Source organism: Doryrhamphus excisus, linkage group LG8, assembly GCF_037039965.1.
Source record: "Doryrhamphus excisus strain RoL-2023G ecotype Guam linkage group LG8, RoL_Dexc_Guam_v1.1, whole genome shotgun sequence".
In the NCBI taxonomy this organism is placed as follows: Eukaryota; Metazoa; Chordata; class Actinopteri; order Syngnathiformes; family Syngnathidae; genus Doryrhamphus; species Doryrhamphus excisus.
Window position 1 is genome coordinate 10,630,510 of NC_136364.1, and position 18,069 is coordinate 10,648,578.

The window sequence follows — 18,069 nt, forward strand, 5'->3', positions numbered from 1 at the left end:
TAGTTAAGTTCTACATTGTACAAAAACGCAAAATGTTCGACAAAAAAAACGAATTAAAGGCTAAGGCAGATGAGAATTAGGATACTTTTCTCAAAAAAAAAGTTTTATTTTTTTTTATTTTTTTGCATACAGCAGACAGTATCCCACATTTGAGGTGTCGTCGCATTTCAGTGAATCAACATATGACAATTTCCTACTGCAAGATGATCTTTCACCGACATTAGCCCCCTACTCCCGTCACGTGGATTTTAAGCCACAACAGGCCCAGCTCGTCCTGACCTGACAAACTGCATTTTCAGTGACCTTTTCCCTCACTGGGCAAAAAAATAATAAACAGTCTGCATTCTCTTCAACAACTGTGACTAACACGAGCCGTGCTGCATTTAAAGGAATTTCAGATCTGTTTGCATTCCTGGCTCGTGTTGTTTTTATCTTTACAGCGTATGACATGCAAGTCAGCATAGCAGCATTATGAAGCCTTAAAGAAGCTGATTATCCATTGGATGTCTATTCTATTAGAAATACAGAAGAAATACAAGATAACATCAGGAATAGAAGAAAATGGTGGATCCGCCAGAAGAGCGCGACGGGAAATGAACTCTGACATAAGAGCTTATGAACCTTGGGGCCCCTGGTGCATCATGGGAAATGATGGCATCGAGTCAAGAAATAAAATCCCAATACAAAATCCCAATGTCCCCTAAAAAGGGCATGTATGTTGACCGCGGTCGTAACATAAACAGCCTTTTCTCATTTCCTCTAATTTCAAGCAGGTGATTCATCACTGGGAGCATTCATTGAGCACAGACGACAACAACAGAAAGACTCAGAGTAACAAGGTCAACGGCGGGCCAAGTTGGAGACTGGCAGCCTGTCGGAAACTGTCTTTCTTTCATGCCGATGGACCCGCAAACACGGCTACCCGCACAAAGAGAGCAGGAAGTAAAGTCTACCACCATCCTGACTAAAAGAACACGCCGTGGGTCAAAGCCTTTTCTGTGAGTTTCCCCCATCTTTCACTTGTTAGTCGCCGCACTGTTATAGCCCACCACCACCCCCGAACCGTGGTACAACAGCGTGGACATCATTAGCTAAGTGGTGGCGGGATGACAGGCTGCGATCAATAAAAGGCCAGGCTCAACCATCCGCAGCCCAAGCGGTGCTTAGTCATCAGCCGGGGCTTGTGCAAGGCGTCGGCAGGGCCAAAGATTGGGACCGGGTGAGATAAGCAATGGGCAGTGTCGAGGCTTTGCAGCCCGTGATACTGTATCTAATACACAGCTACGCGCCGTCACCTTATCTTCACACTTTAAAGAGACCATGATGTCCGCTGTCAGAAACAATCTGGCAACGACGCTACGAGGGTCAGATTAGTGTAGGACACATTAGACATGATACAGTTTACAATGCCGACAGAAAAAATCAAAGTCAGCTCATTGATTGTTTTTATACGCCATTTTGGAAGGTATAGAGAATGTTCTGAACCCCTGTTTCCATTCGTGTCGTTAGTATGCGTGACGGACTAATACATTGGGTGTTGGAGGACATCATCACTTTTAAGGTAATGGTTTTATTTCAGTTGAACATGCATCAGATTACAATTTTTTTTTGTCACATACCGAAGTACGAGGTGATATGACCATACAATGACATAATCGGTACCATAGTAACGGTCAATATAGTGAGATATATAGCACATCATCCTTGTATTTAGCAAACATCAACTGCTTGTATTGTTTCTTGAATTGGCTCATCGTTGTGCATTGTTTGAGGACCTTATTCAATTAATTCCATAGTTTGATTCTTAGTATAGTACATACTAGTATGGTATAGAATAGTTTTATTCTTTTCAGTTAAGTTTAACCTCCTTTATGTCTCCCCAGGCAGTGAGGCACAACACCCGGTGGCAACGCGTAAAAGAAAGTGAAATCAGACATCGTAAAATGCTATGCGGCGAGATCAACAGTGGCTGTATGCCCCGACCAAACTGATGAAACCCGGCAACCATCATGAAGGACACGGATGGTATTGTTGAATATGTCAAAGAACTTGATAACAACATAAGAAGTGTTGATAAAGTTTTTTTTATGACTGCTTCATTTAATTCATTTATTCATTTTCTACCGCTGATCCTCACGAGGGGGTGTTGGAGCCTATCCCAGCTGTCTTCGGGCGAAAGGCGGGGTACACCCTGGACTGGTGGCCAGCCAATCACAGGGCACATATAGACAAACAACCATTCACACTCGCATTTATACCTATGGACAATTTGGAGTCGCCAATTAACCTAGCATGTTTTTGGAATGTGGGAGGAAACCAAAGTACCCGGAGAAAACCCACGCATGCACGGTGAAAAACATGCAAACTCGATCGAATCAAACCCAGGTCTTCCCCATCTCCTGACTGTGTGGCCTACATGTTAACCACTAGCCCACTGTACGGCGTAGGAACACACTATTACACGACTATATAATTGTGTGTGTATGTGTGGGAGATGGCATGTGTTTGCAAGGGACCCGCCAAAGGCCAGCGCTGTGGTCGGCGCCCCCGCCCCCCAACCCCTGAAGTGGTGTCCGAGACAAACATCGGGTGACAAGGCGGCGCCCTTTCCGGGTCCTTTACCGCAGCTGACAATTCTGCTGCATCATGCCCTCGAAAATGGCAACATTAAAATAGCGGATGACGACGTGTAAGGGGGAAAAAAACAAGGAGAGAAACAGAAACAGGAGCGTCGTCTTCTTTTCTGCTGCCCGTTTTCCCTTCTCGTCTATGATGTGCGACTAGTTGCGGTAGTTCAAGCGACACATCCAATGACATTGCTGGGCACACGTCTCCCACCACAATTTGTAAGCCTTGCATGGCATGAACGTTATAAGGCCACAATAAACAAACTGTATTTTCTGTCTATAAAAATAGATGCCCCAGGAACAGTGATTCAATTGTTTCTTTGCCCTGACTTTACAGTGAGTCATCAAAACAAAAGGCTATATGGCTTGGGACATGCAAACAGCGTTGCAGAATGTAAATAAAGAGCACGGCGGGTATCTGCACTACAGCTCAAAAGTTTGGGATCACTTGCAAATGTCTTTGTTTTCCAAAGAAAAAAATGTTTTTTTCATTTCACAAACAATCAAAATAAATTGTTGAAGAACGATACATTTTTGCATAGAGGCCTACTATCAACAACTGTCAGTCCTCTGCATCAATCTCCTGGTATGGCTGCTAATCCAAGTTCATCATTTTATAAGGCTAATAGATGATTAGAAAAGCCATCTAAAAATCTAAACTCAAAAATCTCTTACCATGCTGTTAACTACTCCCTTCAGAGAGCAGCACAAACTGGGTCTAACAAGGACAGAAAAACGCTGCACAACTGTGCAAGAGAGTGTGTAGTTTAAGACAAAGATGCCTCACAGCTGCACTAAATAGTAGCCATCAAACACCAGTGTCAGTATCAACAGTGAAGCGGCGACTTCAGGATGCTGGACTTCATAGCAGGACTGCCAAGAAAAAGCCAGACTGGCCAAAGGAAATTTCCAAATGATCCAAAACTTTGGAGCGGTAGTGTATGTTGAAAATTTAATACTGCACATATTAGCTTCAGAACTAGTCAAATTTCCTAGGCGCCACACGGTCAGGTTTATGTCAAACGTGCTGCCAAGAAAGTTCTGTAAAACGCCATAAGGGAGTCCTAACAAAGTGTAAGACAAAACGTAGCATGAGTGGAAACTGCATTTACAAATCTATGAGAAGGAATCCAGACGTGTAATATACTGTATGTGTACATCATTTAATGGTTTGAAAAACTATTCTATGCATGTTCAATGGGGGGATGGGGGGGAGGGGCTCCGTGACCCATTAGGAAGCAGTGCTAGTCCAACCCACTGAACTCCAGGCAGCAGTGGCCTCATTTTACTGGCAGCCGCTCAATCATAACATCTTATCTACGGGCACGCTGAGTCATGGAATTCAGCTGTGGCCAATAGCCAAGCAGCAGGTTTACTTACGGCCGCCATTGATTGGTTGATCGCGGGAGCGCAAAGCTGAAAGGGCACATACCAGCAAAAGGAGCAGAGCCTGGAGCAGAAACCAACCAGTTTGCTCGCTCTCTTCACCCCCCCCCCCCCCTCCTCACTCTCTCCAACTACCTTGCTTTGCGGCAACACCTTCTCCCTGTTCCGTGTCCCTGCAGTGGCAGAATTAGCTGCATAGTCCCAGTCAATATCTGTCAGTCAAACTCCACTAATGTACCCCTAGGACTAATTAGTGGTTTCTACCTTCTCCAGGGCCAAAAAGGAAGGAAAATGTCCTCAGTAATAAATTTACTTGCCACTGAAAATGACTCAACACACAGCCATTATTGTTTAAACAGGGTTAGGGTTGGGCAAGATAATTGTGTCTTGCCTACAGTTAAGCATTGTGGGCTGCATGAGTGCTGCCAACGCTGCCAGCACTGAGGGAAACATCAATGCCAAAATGTACTGTGTGATTGTGAGTACGAGTGTGAAGGTGATGTAGTGGCTGAGTACGTTTCGCCCAAACCTGAACCCAAAGGAGCGCCTGTGTGGCCTCCTCAGCTCTACTAGTGATGCCATCATTGAATTGGATTTCAGCAACGACTAGGGATGTCGTGATTCGATCTTCAGTATCGGTGTCCAATACGTTGCATTTTTTAAGATAGGATAACAACGGCTCCCACCAACTTGCCGTCGCAACACCACCATTTAGACAGTTAGTTTTACTTGGGACATTGGGTATGAGGCTTGTAGTACAGCAGTAGTTCCCCCTCAATGTGTCCGGACTGCTGTATCATGGTGCGGGGAGCTTCTACGGGAAGTGCAGTTCGAACCGTTGGTTATTAAAACTACAGGCCATCAATGAATTACTATTGCGCTGAAGAGAGTCCAACCGAGCCGGTGAGGATTCCCATAATGTTATTGAAGTGCAGTAACAAAAGGACAGGAGCCGGAGCCGCAGGAGGCAGGTTTATTCTTAGCCCACTCGTCTGTTCGCTGTCTCCCGTCAAGTGACCTCAACACATCACACTTCCGGTTTTCAAAATAACAGCACATCCTATGGTGGTACAAAATAACCATGTCAGATGATTAGTCCTACCCTAAAATTATGTAGCACACTCAATTCTATCTTTTATTATTTGGAATTTTATTGATTAGGGATTGATTAGAAGCCAAAAAATGTGGATTAAGACATCCCTAATAACAACCTTAAGGTCTAAATTTGAAACACTCAGACTACGTTAAAAAGCCATAGCATTTCAGTATGTGGAATCAAACTATGGAATCAAACAATGCACAACGATGAGCCAATTCAAGAAACAATACAAGCAGTTGATGTTTGCTAAATACAAGGATCAAGAGTCTTGAACCATTCATGATGTGCTATATATAGTATCACTATATTGGCACTTACTATGGTACCCATTATGTCATTGTATGGTCATATCACCTCGTACTTTGGTACGTGACAAAAATTTAAAAATTAATCAAATAAATAAAAAAAACTTTACATTAGGAAAGCAGGAAGTGAACAAATGTAACAGTTACTGATTGTAAAAGTACCAGATGGAGGGGTAGGATTTAATAAGCTTTGCTTCTTCCTACTCCTTTTGGACATGTGGAACTGTGAATTGATTATATGATGCATTCAATTGTAATCTGATGCATGTTCAAATGAAATAAAACCATCACCATTACCATGCGAGATAACAATGGTGCTCATGCTAAATATTGTTGTTTTGGACATGATCCATGTGCTTAGGAACCCCAGTGAATAACTCCCCCGTTTCAGTAGCACTCATGCAGTCCCTGACCTTGAGGATGCTACCAGCACAAGTATATGAAAGTTTACTTTCTAAAGTATTGTCCCTTGAGAAGATGAAATATAAAACACAGGGGGTGGGGGGTTGGGGGACTACTGTAATTGTATCTAACAGCTGCTCATATGGAGGCATCACCATTCCATTGAGGCTTACATCCTGGTCCTTCATCTCCATGGACACCAGGCTTCCAAACGCTGTCTCTGTGGATTCCTTTTTTTTTTTTTTAAAAGGGCCTCTTTAATCGCTTTCACTTCCTCAGAGCCGCCCTTTAAACCATTAATCATATATAAAAGCCTTACTTGCTACCAGCAATCCCCATTAATAGTCCATCTGAATTGGAAAACAACACTGTTGTAGGGCGGGGACAGAAATAGGGCAAATGCAATTTTTGTTCCATATTCATTCAAAGTTCTTGGGTGAGCCATTTATTATAAAGCAACCGCACACTGGCAACATTTAATGGTCGTTGTGTTCCCAGAATTGCTGACTCGAGGTCAGTCGTTTTGCACATTCTGTTAAAGTACCTCGGAACAGACAGACAATCGGGGCAAAGTACAGAGGGGTTTTTATCAACCGTACAATATGCAAAGGGACTGAACATCCACTGGGGTGAGAAGAGAATCTCATTTCAACCAAGGCAGGCACACTTTCTAATGGAAATTCAGATGCAATCATCCCAGAATGCACCTCTCACTGCCTAATAATCAGTCACCAGAACAAAGCCACCATTGAGCGGAGAGTGACTGTAATCTGGACCACCAAACTCCACCAAAGCTGCCAGCTATAATTAGCTCCTTTCTCCATCAAACACGGGCTTACACTGACTTACAAGCAAGCCTCGGCCACGCAACATGAGCGAGAGGGAGATTTAGTCAAGAGACACAATTTTAGATGAGCGGCGCATGAAGTCTGCTGCCGCTGACAGGTCGGCTCGTGGGAGAGAATTTGCAAATGAGCAGGTGACGGGTCTCCTTCGGCGGCACGGCGGTTTGCAATCGGCAATAAAAGGACATGAAAATAATACGGTCTTGAAATGGGATGGTACTTACATCTAAAACCACCTTGTTCGTGTTACAAATAACCTCTAAGTTGCACTTGTGCGTCCATTTGATTAGCGAACATTTCCCTGCGAGAAAGCGTGCCAAACTCTGATATGTCCAGATAATGAGGGGACTTAATCTCACTTCCAGTGTCCTAATCAGAGAACACATACAGTATCTGGCCTACTGCCGGACAAGCAAAGCCTCCCTCCCTCTTAATCCCAGGACAGGAAGTACAGCACACGGCCCGATGGCAGATGGTACATGGCCGAGTACGGACGCAAATGTACACTTATTAAAGGTTATTCCAATAAATTGTTCTGGAGGGGCACATTGTCAGAAACCAAACGACCATAGGGGACGGACTTCTCCCTTCACTATTATTCTTACTTTGTATGGAATGTCAGTCCGAGTCGCTCATGCCTTCGCATTTCTACCTCAGTGAATAAAACACAAGCAATAAGTTTACGCTTATCAAAGATCCTCTGTATGATAGGTGCCCTGTGATCGCTTAAGACGTAAAGTGAACCCTCACTTATCACAGACAGACCTGACTGTGATAAGTCATCTCTGTGAAATAGGTTATCTTATTCATAAACACAATAGTTTCCTAGTTAGAACACAGAAAACCGGTTTACAAATGCATTTTTTTTTACATTGGAGCCCTCTAGACATGAAATAACACCCCTATTGTCACCTTGACACTCAAATAACCCAATAAAAATAAAAAATATATATTAATAAGGCTCATGCTTGTATGTGCTGCTTTATATGATAATTGTATTTTTGTTCATTTAACCATTGTTAAGATTGAAAATGCTTAATTTAATATGTATAATATAATATGGCTGTATTCAAACATAAAACAGGATGACTTAATCATGAATACATGTTTGAAAAATCGTAATAAAGTGAGCAGCGGAATATGTAGTGGTGAGGGATTACTGTACTTCTGCACTTCTAACAAAAACACAAACCAAAGATCCCCTACATGACAAAATGTTTTTCAGGACATTGCTAGCTCGGAAGGGCTGCAGGGTTGTCAAGTGGTTAGCATGCAGACCTCACAGCTAGGAGACCAGGGTTCAATTCCACCCTCGGCCATCTCTGTGTGGAGTTTGCATGTTCTCCCTTCCAAAAACATGCTAGGTTAACTGGCGACTCCAAATTGTCCATAGGTATGAATGTGAGTGTGAATGGTTGTTGTCTATATGTGCCCTGGGATTGGCTGGCCATCAGTCCAAGGTGTACCCCGCTCGGACTCCGGCACAAGGGGCTAACTTTGGGCCTCTACCATGTCTGCAAATACACTTCCAGGTTTTGAACTGAACTTACTCTGTTGTTCTTCGCAGCCGGATTTGGCCCACGGGCCGCCAGTTGAACATCCCTGAATTAGCAAATTTGAGCTGCAACGGGCTCAATCAGGCAAAAAAAGCAGAAGTGCTGACAGCTGCTGATGCATTTACCTGCAAGCAAATTATCCAACTACACTTTGTGTGTGAGTGTGTGTTGACTCCCTTCGCACCACTGTCCTCCCGAGGCAGTTGATTAAACTCAATGACTCATCAAAACAACACTAGCCCTGTAGGTGTGTGAGTGAAAAGTAAGTGCATGGATAAGGGCAAGAAAAGAACCATCATATCAAGGAAACGTACTTCCTTCAATATGGGAAAAATTAACAATTGTAAGCTTTGGAAGACATACATGTAATCTAACAATTCATTATGGCAAGTTAGTTGCTAAGGCCATGTTTTTCCAGGAGGATTCGACAACTAAAGTTGCAGCAAGGGGTGTTTTGTACAGCGCATCAGGCTGTACAGTCACACCTGGATTTTTGTACACTCAACTTCTCACTGGGGTGTCCTGACCTGATTTAATGGTGGAGTATTAGGGCCACATTGAAAAATATTTGACAAATCTGACATTTTGAGAACAAAGTTGGAAATTTAGGAGAATAAATGTATACATTTACGACAATAAAAACTCCTGAAGAGAGAGCTAGAGGGCTAGAGAGCGAGAGGACTAGAGCGCTAGATAGCTAGATAGGACAGACTTCCTTTATTGTCATTGCACAAAGACACAACAGTGAAATTGCCAACGAAATGTCGTTGCCTAACACCAGAGACAAAAAAAGATTAATAATAATAATAATATGGAAAATAAACATGACACCAAATATGAACAACATAATTTACAACTTAAACAGTAAATTGCACAAATTAAAATAATTTAAAATTAATAATTTATTTTAATTCAATTTAATTTTACAGCATACAGTTAATTGCACAAATAATTAAAATAATTTTAATAATTTCATTTATTTAAATTTAATTTTACAGCATAAACAGTAAATTGCACAAATAACTACAATAATTTTAAATAAATAATAATTTAAAGTTTTGCATGTGCATGTGGGCAGGTCGAGGGGCTTATTTGGCATTCAGCAGTGTGACGGCCAGGGGGAAGTACTAGCTGTCTCCAAACCTGGTTGTTAAGCGTACATGCCACTTCATTGTGGATAAAACCACATGCATAAAAAAGTAAATGTGTCAGTTCTAACATTCCATACTACAAAATCTGTCATTAAAAAAGTATGCAAGACTCATGCAGGCATAGGAAGTGGAACAGTTAGTTTTAGTACCATTACATTTTGGTTGAAAAGCGTTGCCAAAATTTAGCATTAGTTTTCACAGTTTCCCACATTGTTTTGTATCGCTCCACAAAATCAAGCAACCAAACAAAGAGGTAGACCTGCAACCATTAATCAATGATTAATCAATTATCCAATTAATCAACAACTATTTTGGTATTACTTTTTTTTTCAACCGGGAACTGTTTCTGTTTGGTTCATATTGATTTGGTCCGTCTACAGCCTAAACAATTACTTGATTAATCTAAACTTTCAGATTAATCAACTAAATGTTTCATTTTTCTTGCGTGGAATGGATTAATTTGATATACATGATTGGGAAAAAACGCTTCAATTTTTACATGTTTCTGTTTTCGTCAAACCTTTTGGAACAAATGAATAACAAAAATCGAAGTAGGGTCAAACGTATTTATCCGAAAGGTAATAGCACAGGCAAGATGGTACAGGTGACAAATTGTCATGCTTTTGTGCCTGGCGGTTCAGGAGCAGAAACGAACTTTGATCATTCAGATATGTGCAAAATACACACATACTTTACACACTATGTGTAAAAACATCTTTCCGCCCGGGTTTTCGATACAGCAATGACACAGCAGTGAGTGTGCGCACACACACACACACACACACACACACACACACACACACACACACACACACCACCACATCCTTTGCCACCAGTCCAGCACTTTCAATCCATCAGCATCAATCTTAAAATGTGTGTGGCAGTAAAGCAGACATGTCTCCTGGAATGAAGTGGCCGAGTATCCAGACAGAAGGGAAGGAAAAGGGAAGCAGCACCGGGTAGAAAGGGAGTGGCTGGCCTGGCAAAAGGAGGAGGGGGGCGGTGGGGGGAGTGGGTGCAATGACCACTTTGCAGTGAAATGAAGCCGTGACACATGAGTGGCATAAAATAAGATTCGTGAGCTCATCCAGAGAAGTGGATCATCACCTCACGGTGCAGGAAATGGAATAGAAATGCCTTAAATGTGCTAAACAGCCTGACTAATACAAATATGCAGCCAATAGGGATGATTTAAGGATTTGTCCCTGAAAGCGCTAAAACGCGTCAACTCGCATTTGTTGCTCATTCTGCTGATTAGATGTAATAGTTTACCCGCCGGTCATGATTGTTGTTTCAAGCCAACATTTTGTGTGCACTTTCTGCAGGCCTGACCAATGCATTCCAGGTGTTGCGCTGCAAACAATTGCTTTTAATATTTGGTACACTCCACTGGTGTGTTAACTTGCTGTGTATTAGCTTTAAATGCACACATGAGCATTGTTGTTATTATAATATGAGGAAGAATTATGATTACAAGTAAGGGGGTTGGATAACAAGCCCTGTGGGGATTGGGGTTTACTCCCATTTTCTTGTTATTCACAAATGTTTATAATTTGACATATTATTTAGCAGGGAATAAAAGCAAATTGTGACTGATTTAAAATGAGTACCTACCATAACATTCCTTCCTCTATGGATTCCGTCCACTCCTCTCTTCTCTCTTGGGTAGTCTTTAAAAAAAAAAGACAAAAACACTCCCCACCAACACTTATTATCCGCGTTATCTGTCTCAAAAGAGTCTAAATGTTCATTTTTCCCACTTTCTAGGCTGACGACTGAAGTTTTCACATTAGCATTCGCGTTCCGGAGGGCTAACAGACATGCTAGTTAGGACGCAAGCGGGGAAAATGCAGCACAAAGTCTTCCTCAACAAAACAAGAAGCAAAAAAAGGAGGTGCTGTTGCTGCCGCTGCTTTCAAGAATCGCTCTTTTGTTGAAGTCTGTATTGCTTCGCCACCACGTTGTTTGGAGCAATTATTATTTCCTTTGTTGTGTCCGAAACAACAAAACCCCTCAAAAAAAAATCGGGAGTGGGGGAGAGGCGATCGAGATCTCGTCTGTTGAAATGACCCAGAGTGGAGCCAACAGTCCGTGTCTTCCTTCGTGTGGTTGAGCTCCCTGGCAAGCTAGAAAAAATGTGTGACGGTTGTGGGTTCTTTTTTTGTCAGCTTCCCAATAATGGCGGCCCCTTTTTTCCCGACTCCAAGCAGCAGCAGCAGCAGCAGCAGCATCTCCCCTCCTCTTTCACCGCCAACACAGAGAGACAGTCTCGCCCAGTGGTGCACACACACAATTACAACACACGCTTGTACATTCACCATCACACACGTTCCACCTCCTGTCACTCAAATGTATATAAAAATATATATTCCATATATATTTAACGACTTCACGAATAGACTTTAATAAATATATGTTTTGTTAGCGTGTTCACAGTTAATGTAATTGCATTTATTGTCAATTGTAGTCACAACTAAGGGTAAATGAAATGCAACACAGTGGGAAAAAATTCCAGAGTAGGCCCTAAAAATGTATATATTTTTAATTTAATTTAATTGTATTTTAAAAAAATATATAAAAAGTTTATTTACACTATATCAGCGTGAAAGGCATCTCCTAATGCGCCATGTATGCTATATTTTCATATTTTCCCAGGTAATATACACGTTTTATGATATGTAGTTTTTTTTATAAAGCCACACTACCACACTAAAATCCATGTGAGTGCAACAACCGTCAGTAGTTGGCACCAGGGGTGTCCAAACTTTTTGTACTATTTAAGTATGCAGGGGCGACTTTGGTACATTAAAACCAATCCATTGTATATCAACATGTTTTTAAAAAATATATAAAATGTTTATTTACACTATATCAACATAAAAGGCATCTCCTAATGCGCCATGTATGCTATATTTGTAATATACACGTTTTATGATATGTAGTTTTTTTTATAAAGCCACACTACCACACTAAAATCCATGTGATTGCAACAACCGTCAGTAGTTGGCACCAGGGGTGTCCAAACTTTTTCTACTATTTAAGTATGCAGGGGCAATTTTGGTACATTAAAACCAATCCATTGTAGATCAACATACACTGCAAGTGCTGCATATGGAAAAGTCAAAGCATGCCCAGGCCATTTTGATACTTTTTAAAAAAGTTTTTTACAAAAAATAAAACAAGCTGGAATAGGCTCCAGCACCCCCGCGACCCTTGTGAGGAAAAGCGGTACAAAATGAATGAATTAATGAAAACATTTTATGCGTTTTTAAAGACAAAAGTTTGTGTTTGTTGTGACAAAAATTATTATTAACACTATTACATCTATTTGTTGTTTCTAGAATGTCATGAGCCAAACATGATGTGGGCTGCAAATTGCCCCCAGGCCATAGTTTGGACACCCCTGGTCTACACGTTTTGGACTATGCCAAAGAGATTACCAATAATGCACCGTGCTAGGTCCAAATATGCATTTTTGTTTTCGCCAAGTGATCCTGCCTAAAAGCCAGGCTGTGTTGAAAGAGCACTGACCTTTGTTTAAATAAACACACAGACTCATGTCCAATCACACTGTGCTCTCTCCAGCAATATTTGCATGACCCCAATCACACAAGACCAGATCAGCAGGGGTCAAAGTTTCTCTTAATAATAATAATCTGCCTCTGTTTCACATCCGCGTCAGTTTCCCTTCCGTAGTTTCTGGGCAGAAGTCCTTGCCATTGTTGTTTCCTCAACATTTCACCTCATCCCTCTGTCTGCATTTGCAGCTGAAATACTTGTAGTTCCCAAGGGTTCGTACATTCCTCTCCTCAAACGTTGTGCAATGCCTGACAGCCCCAGTTCCTCCACCCCATCTAATTCATATGAATGCTCAGAGAGCGAGGAAGGCTGTCCAAATTTCCCGTCTGTGGTCAACCAGCTGGTGATTCAGACCAACATCTAATGACAGTGCCAAATTAAGGAAGCTTTCAGACAAACTTATAATTATAATATCGATTAGTAATGTTAGTAAGACTATTACTTTATTCAACTTCTTTATTTTTTAATGCTCTGTATATATTTTTTTACTTTCACAAATGTCTAATTATTTTGAGCCTGTCATGTGATCAAAAATGCACAAGGAAACGTTTTACCAAAGAACGCCGGTTATTGTAGTTTTACGACTCATTACTATCAGTTAACTGGTTGAATTTAAAAACTGCATCCCCCAGCATGCAACGCGACGTCACCAGTTCTTACATCGCTTCCTGATAGCTTGGTAAAAGATAGCGGGCGAGCGGTCGGAGGTGTTACTGATGTATTTTTGTCGAAAAACGGCATAATCGTCCAAGAACGAGCCTCTGGAGTGTCTAAGGTGTACGTTTAGGAGAAGAAAATGGTAAATATGTCACAAATAGACCCAGCAATGCTATCTAAGCTTAGATTTCATTCCGTATCACCGCTCACCGTATACAACTATTAGCTGCCTTGCTAAATTACAATCGCTAAAGCTAAAATCGCATGTTAACACCACTGCAATAAACAAAGCTAAACTATTTTCTGATGAACAATTGAAACAGCACTAAAATTATTACTGTGGACCAGCTGCTCCTGTCTTACACTTTGGCTAACGCTAACAGGACGGCTGCAGTTGAATGAAGTTGTCCACCCATGCTAACAGTTAGCATGGAGGTATAGTAGTGTAGTACATTGACATGTACAAACATTGACTGTGATGATTTTGTCCCATACGTTAGATCCGCTTCATCTTGATCCAGAACCGAGCTGGAAAGACACGACTGGCCAAATGGTACATGCAGTTTGACGATGATGAGAAGCAAAAATTAATTGAAGAAGTGCACGCTGTGGTGACTGTCAGGGATGCCAAGCACACCAACTTTGTGGAGGTGAGGAATATGCAAAAGTATCTCACGTATTAACAATATAATGCATAGACATACTACATGCTACACCTTGATTGCATCAAACAGCATCTCACTTAGCCTTGCCAAATTAAGACCCATTGGTGACAGTAGGGCTCCATTGAGTCCTTTGGTCAATGAGATAACATCTACAGTGATTTAGCTCTACATGAATAAAATTGACATGGCCTTTTCCCCCCACCCCAACAGTTCCGAAACTTTAAGATCATATACCGACGCTACGCTGGGCTATACTTCTGCATTTGTGTGGACGTGACTGATAACAACTTGGCATATCTCGAGGGAATCCACAACTTTGTCGAGGTAACACGCACACACACTTAAAGCACACAATGTACTGTATATAGCATACAGTGGAGCTGCTCAGCAAGTCAGCTATGATGATTGAGTTGTTCCGGTCTGATTGTTTACAGGAATGTCTGTTAATGATTTGTCTTCGAAAAAACACATTCTTATGTCTTGCTGAACATTAATAGAACATTCTTGAGGGTGGTGCACTTTACAAAAGTCTGCTCTAAGATCTTATTACAACAAAAACACAAAGATAGTGTTGGTTTCAGGACCACAAATTCTTAAGCAAATATCATCTACGACAGGGTGACATTGTGTCGAACATTTACCATTGCTGACACGATAAACACCCCTATAGTCACTTTACACCACATTGCTAATGCGCAGGCTACGGAATCACTAGCAAGCATGCTAGCAGGCTAACTAGTTAGCTTCAAATTAATTTATTCTTAACAGAAAGGGTTTCAAATAGAGCGAGGAAGAAAGATAATTAGAAGCCAGAAATAGACCACTTCCACATGTGATGGGAGGATAACTTATTTTTTCACTTTATCATGTCAGACATGTAATGGCTGACGTCATGCACGTTAAGGTAATTACATTTAAGGTACTGTCATCGGTGATCTGTGTCATCACTGATGCCTGGTGGTCAGCATACTACATTTAACATGTACGTATTTCAATATTTGTTGACTAATACTGGGCCATAGTCAACCACTAAACGGCAATAATTTTTGAAAAACTGCAATAGAGGGAGCGATATTCGAACCACGATGTAGCAAGGGTTGACTGCATATAATAAAGACCTGTTTTTAAATGGAATACATATATCAACTTAAATTAGTATTTCTGGCTTTGTTTTTCCATTCTGTCTTTAACGCTACCATAAAAGCTGTGTAGTCTTAGAGGATCTTTGACTGTTTTGCAGCTCAGTGTTTTTTCAAAAAAGTAAAAAGCTTTGTTGTTGACTATGGCCTATTATTAGTCCAAAATATTGAAAAACAAGTCATGTAGTATTCTGGTCACCATGTGTCAGCCATGATACATTGATGAGACATTACATTACCTTAACTTGCACGACACGCAGTCAGAAATGGATGCAGAGTCCGACATGACTAAAGTTCTCCTCCCATTCCATGAGGAAGTGGTAACTTGTGGCTTCTTGCGTTGTATTTTTTTCCCTCCACTCCGCTTGTAGACCTTTTAGGTTTAGTTAGCCTCCAATTTCTCTATTCTAGTAGCTTGGTAGCATGCTATACTCAAAGCGGCGGCCATCTTCTGTCCCTGCAGTGATCCCATAGCCTGTGCATAGGAGTTACGCAATGTGGTGTCTACAGGGCCCTAATAATGGTAAAAAATCATATTTAGGAAGTCATAAACAGTTTTTCTATGCTCCAACTACAAAAATATTCCCCTTATTAATGTTGAATCCTACAGCACTTATCAGTCAGGTATGGAACCAATTAACTTTCTTTGATCTTTGACTCCATAAAATGGTCTTGTACAATTGGCTGGTGACCAGTCCATGGTGTACCCCACCTCTCTCCCAATGTCAGCTGGGATAGAATCCAGCATCCCCCCCCGTGACCCTAGTGAGGACAAGCGGCATAGAAAATGGATGGGTGGAAAAAAATAAATGGATATCTCACTCTTACCATTATTGCAACTAAACAATCACGTCATGATGCTGTGAAGTCACCCCATTGTGTGTCTCCTGCAAGGTGCTCAACGAGTACTTCCACAACGTGTGTGAATTGGACCTCGTCTTCAACTTCTACAAGGTGAGAAGAAATGTTCACACTATCAGTGACAAGAGTACGAAAGACACATGAATGTTTCCCTGTGATTCCATAGCAACCGATGTCTAATTAACACCAACACTAACTGGTGCGGAGGGAAAAAAAAAACTGCTCTCCAGCTGCCATTGGTGCCCTTGTGAATTAAAACTGTCCCAATTGATGTTCCACTTATAGAAACAAAAGAAATGCTGTCATCTTTTTTACATGAAGCTGGGTGATTCAGTGGCTATTTTCATAAGTGATGAGTTGACAACTCGTCATTTCATGAGGCAATGTTCCAGGAAGTCTTATGTATGTGAGGAGGGAACCAGATAATGTCACATCTGCTTTCAGTCTGTGGCTTTTGGCTATTCTTTGGACTATTTTTGTTCAGAACTTGTTGATGTGACTTATCTGCTGTCAGCCCTGCCGCCAAGCCATCTCGTTTTCTTGCAGGTGTACACAGTGGTGGATGAGATGTTCCTCGCCGGCGAGATCAGGGAGACCAGTCAGACCAAGGTCCTCAAGCAGCTCCTCATGCTCCAGTCGCTGGAGTAGAATACAAAACCTCCTCAACATCCCCATCCCTCCTTGTCCTGTCACAGGAGGGGAGTTCCTATTCCAATAGAAATTCATATATTGTCATGTTGTTGCACTGCTCATGAAGGCCGTCCATTTCAGGGACTTTTAAAAAAATATGTATTTAAGCCCTGTGTTAGAATCTGAATTCTAGGCTTTTACAGAGGGAAGAAACTCGTACCACCATCTTCTCCAATCATCTTAAAAGCACTACTGTAATGAAGCACCATCATGATCAGTGCAGTGTATCCCGTCATCCTTTTTTAAAACATGATTTTAAAACCTGCTGGTGATGTCATGTCACACACGGCCTGAGTGTGCGAGCAGGTGACAGCTGTACCTTTGCAAAGGCATTTCAACTTAATGACGTGGTGCTTGTATGTCGCACATTTTAGGAAGCAGTACCGCTGTGTGTGCTTAGTATGATGTGTGCAGTGTATCTCGTTGAATATCATGGAACGCATTCATTCCAGCAGCACGCTACTTGTGTGCTTCAAACAGTATTTACCTGTTAAATAAATGTATTAGGTGTCACTTATTGGCTTTTAAATACACCACCACCTATCGTAACATAATACTAACCTTATTCTACCAAACAGATGTTTCTTTTTGTATTTTGAGTAGAGTAGTTCAATATATACTGCTTCCTTTTGTCTGCTTTTTTTTTTACTAGTGTTGTCTCCCAGCACAATACCCCCAAAATGTCCCATTATATGTAAATAAAGTATGTGAACAGATTTAGCCTCTATAAGTCTTCTCCGGTTAACTGTTTCAAGACCTTTGATAATGACGTCATGTTTTACAATGCGGTGCCAGGGCACCCTCTAGCGCCAGACTGTCGGCATTACACCTCACACTGCCAATTCAATTATGAGGCCAGTCTGACAGCCTGCCCGAGATCAATAAATCAGTCGCTAGATCCACTTGAGCAACATAAAACCACTCAAGCTGTAACTGAACCGACCCCAGAAGCTAAATCAAAACGATTAGACACAGCGGCCTATTACTCTTCATCACGCAAGCCCCTTCTGCCGCCCTCGCTCCATTGCCTCCTAAAGACAAACTGGAGCCAGAGGGCATCCACCGGGGCGGGACTGTTGTAAGACACACCGGTGTCTTATAAATGAG

The 18,069-nt window shown here is 41.6% G+C and overlaps 2 protein-coding genes and 1 long non-coding RNA gene across 3 annotated transcripts in view; 2 read left to right on the forward strand and 1 right to left on the reverse strand.

Annotated features, from left to right (window-relative positions):
- Positions 1-11,660, reverse strand: part of arhgap35a (Rho GTPase activating protein 35a) — a 67,936-nt gene extending 56,276 nt beyond the window's left edge. The window contains exon 1 of the mRNA XM_058079668.2: positions 10,986-11,660. The gene's annotated coding sequence lies outside the window, so the exon portion shown is untranslated. The remainder of the gene's footprint in view (positions 1-10,985) is intronic.
- LOC144899626 (uncharacterized) lies at positions 914-2,018 on the forward strand. Its single transcript, XR_013627909.1, has 3 exons — positions 914-998; positions 1,510-1,561; positions 1,884-2,018. It is a non-coding gene; the product is annotated as an uncharacterized LOC144899626 (long non-coding RNA).
- A 1,932-nt stretch (positions 11,661-13,592) lies between the features above and the next one.
- ap2s1 (adaptor related protein complex 2 subunit sigma 1) lies at positions 13,593-17,678 on the forward strand. The gene is made up of 5 exons (XM_058079693.2): positions 13,593-13,749; positions 14,108-14,257; positions 14,483-14,596; positions 16,306-16,365; positions 16,819-17,678. Exons 1-5 carry the CDS (start codon positions 13,747-13,749, stop codon positions 16,918-16,920), a joined length of 429 nt encoding a protein of 142 aa, XP_057935676.1. The 5' UTR covers positions 13,593-13,746; the 3' UTR covers positions 16,921-17,678.
- Positions 17,679-18,069: the final 391 nt, after the last annotated feature.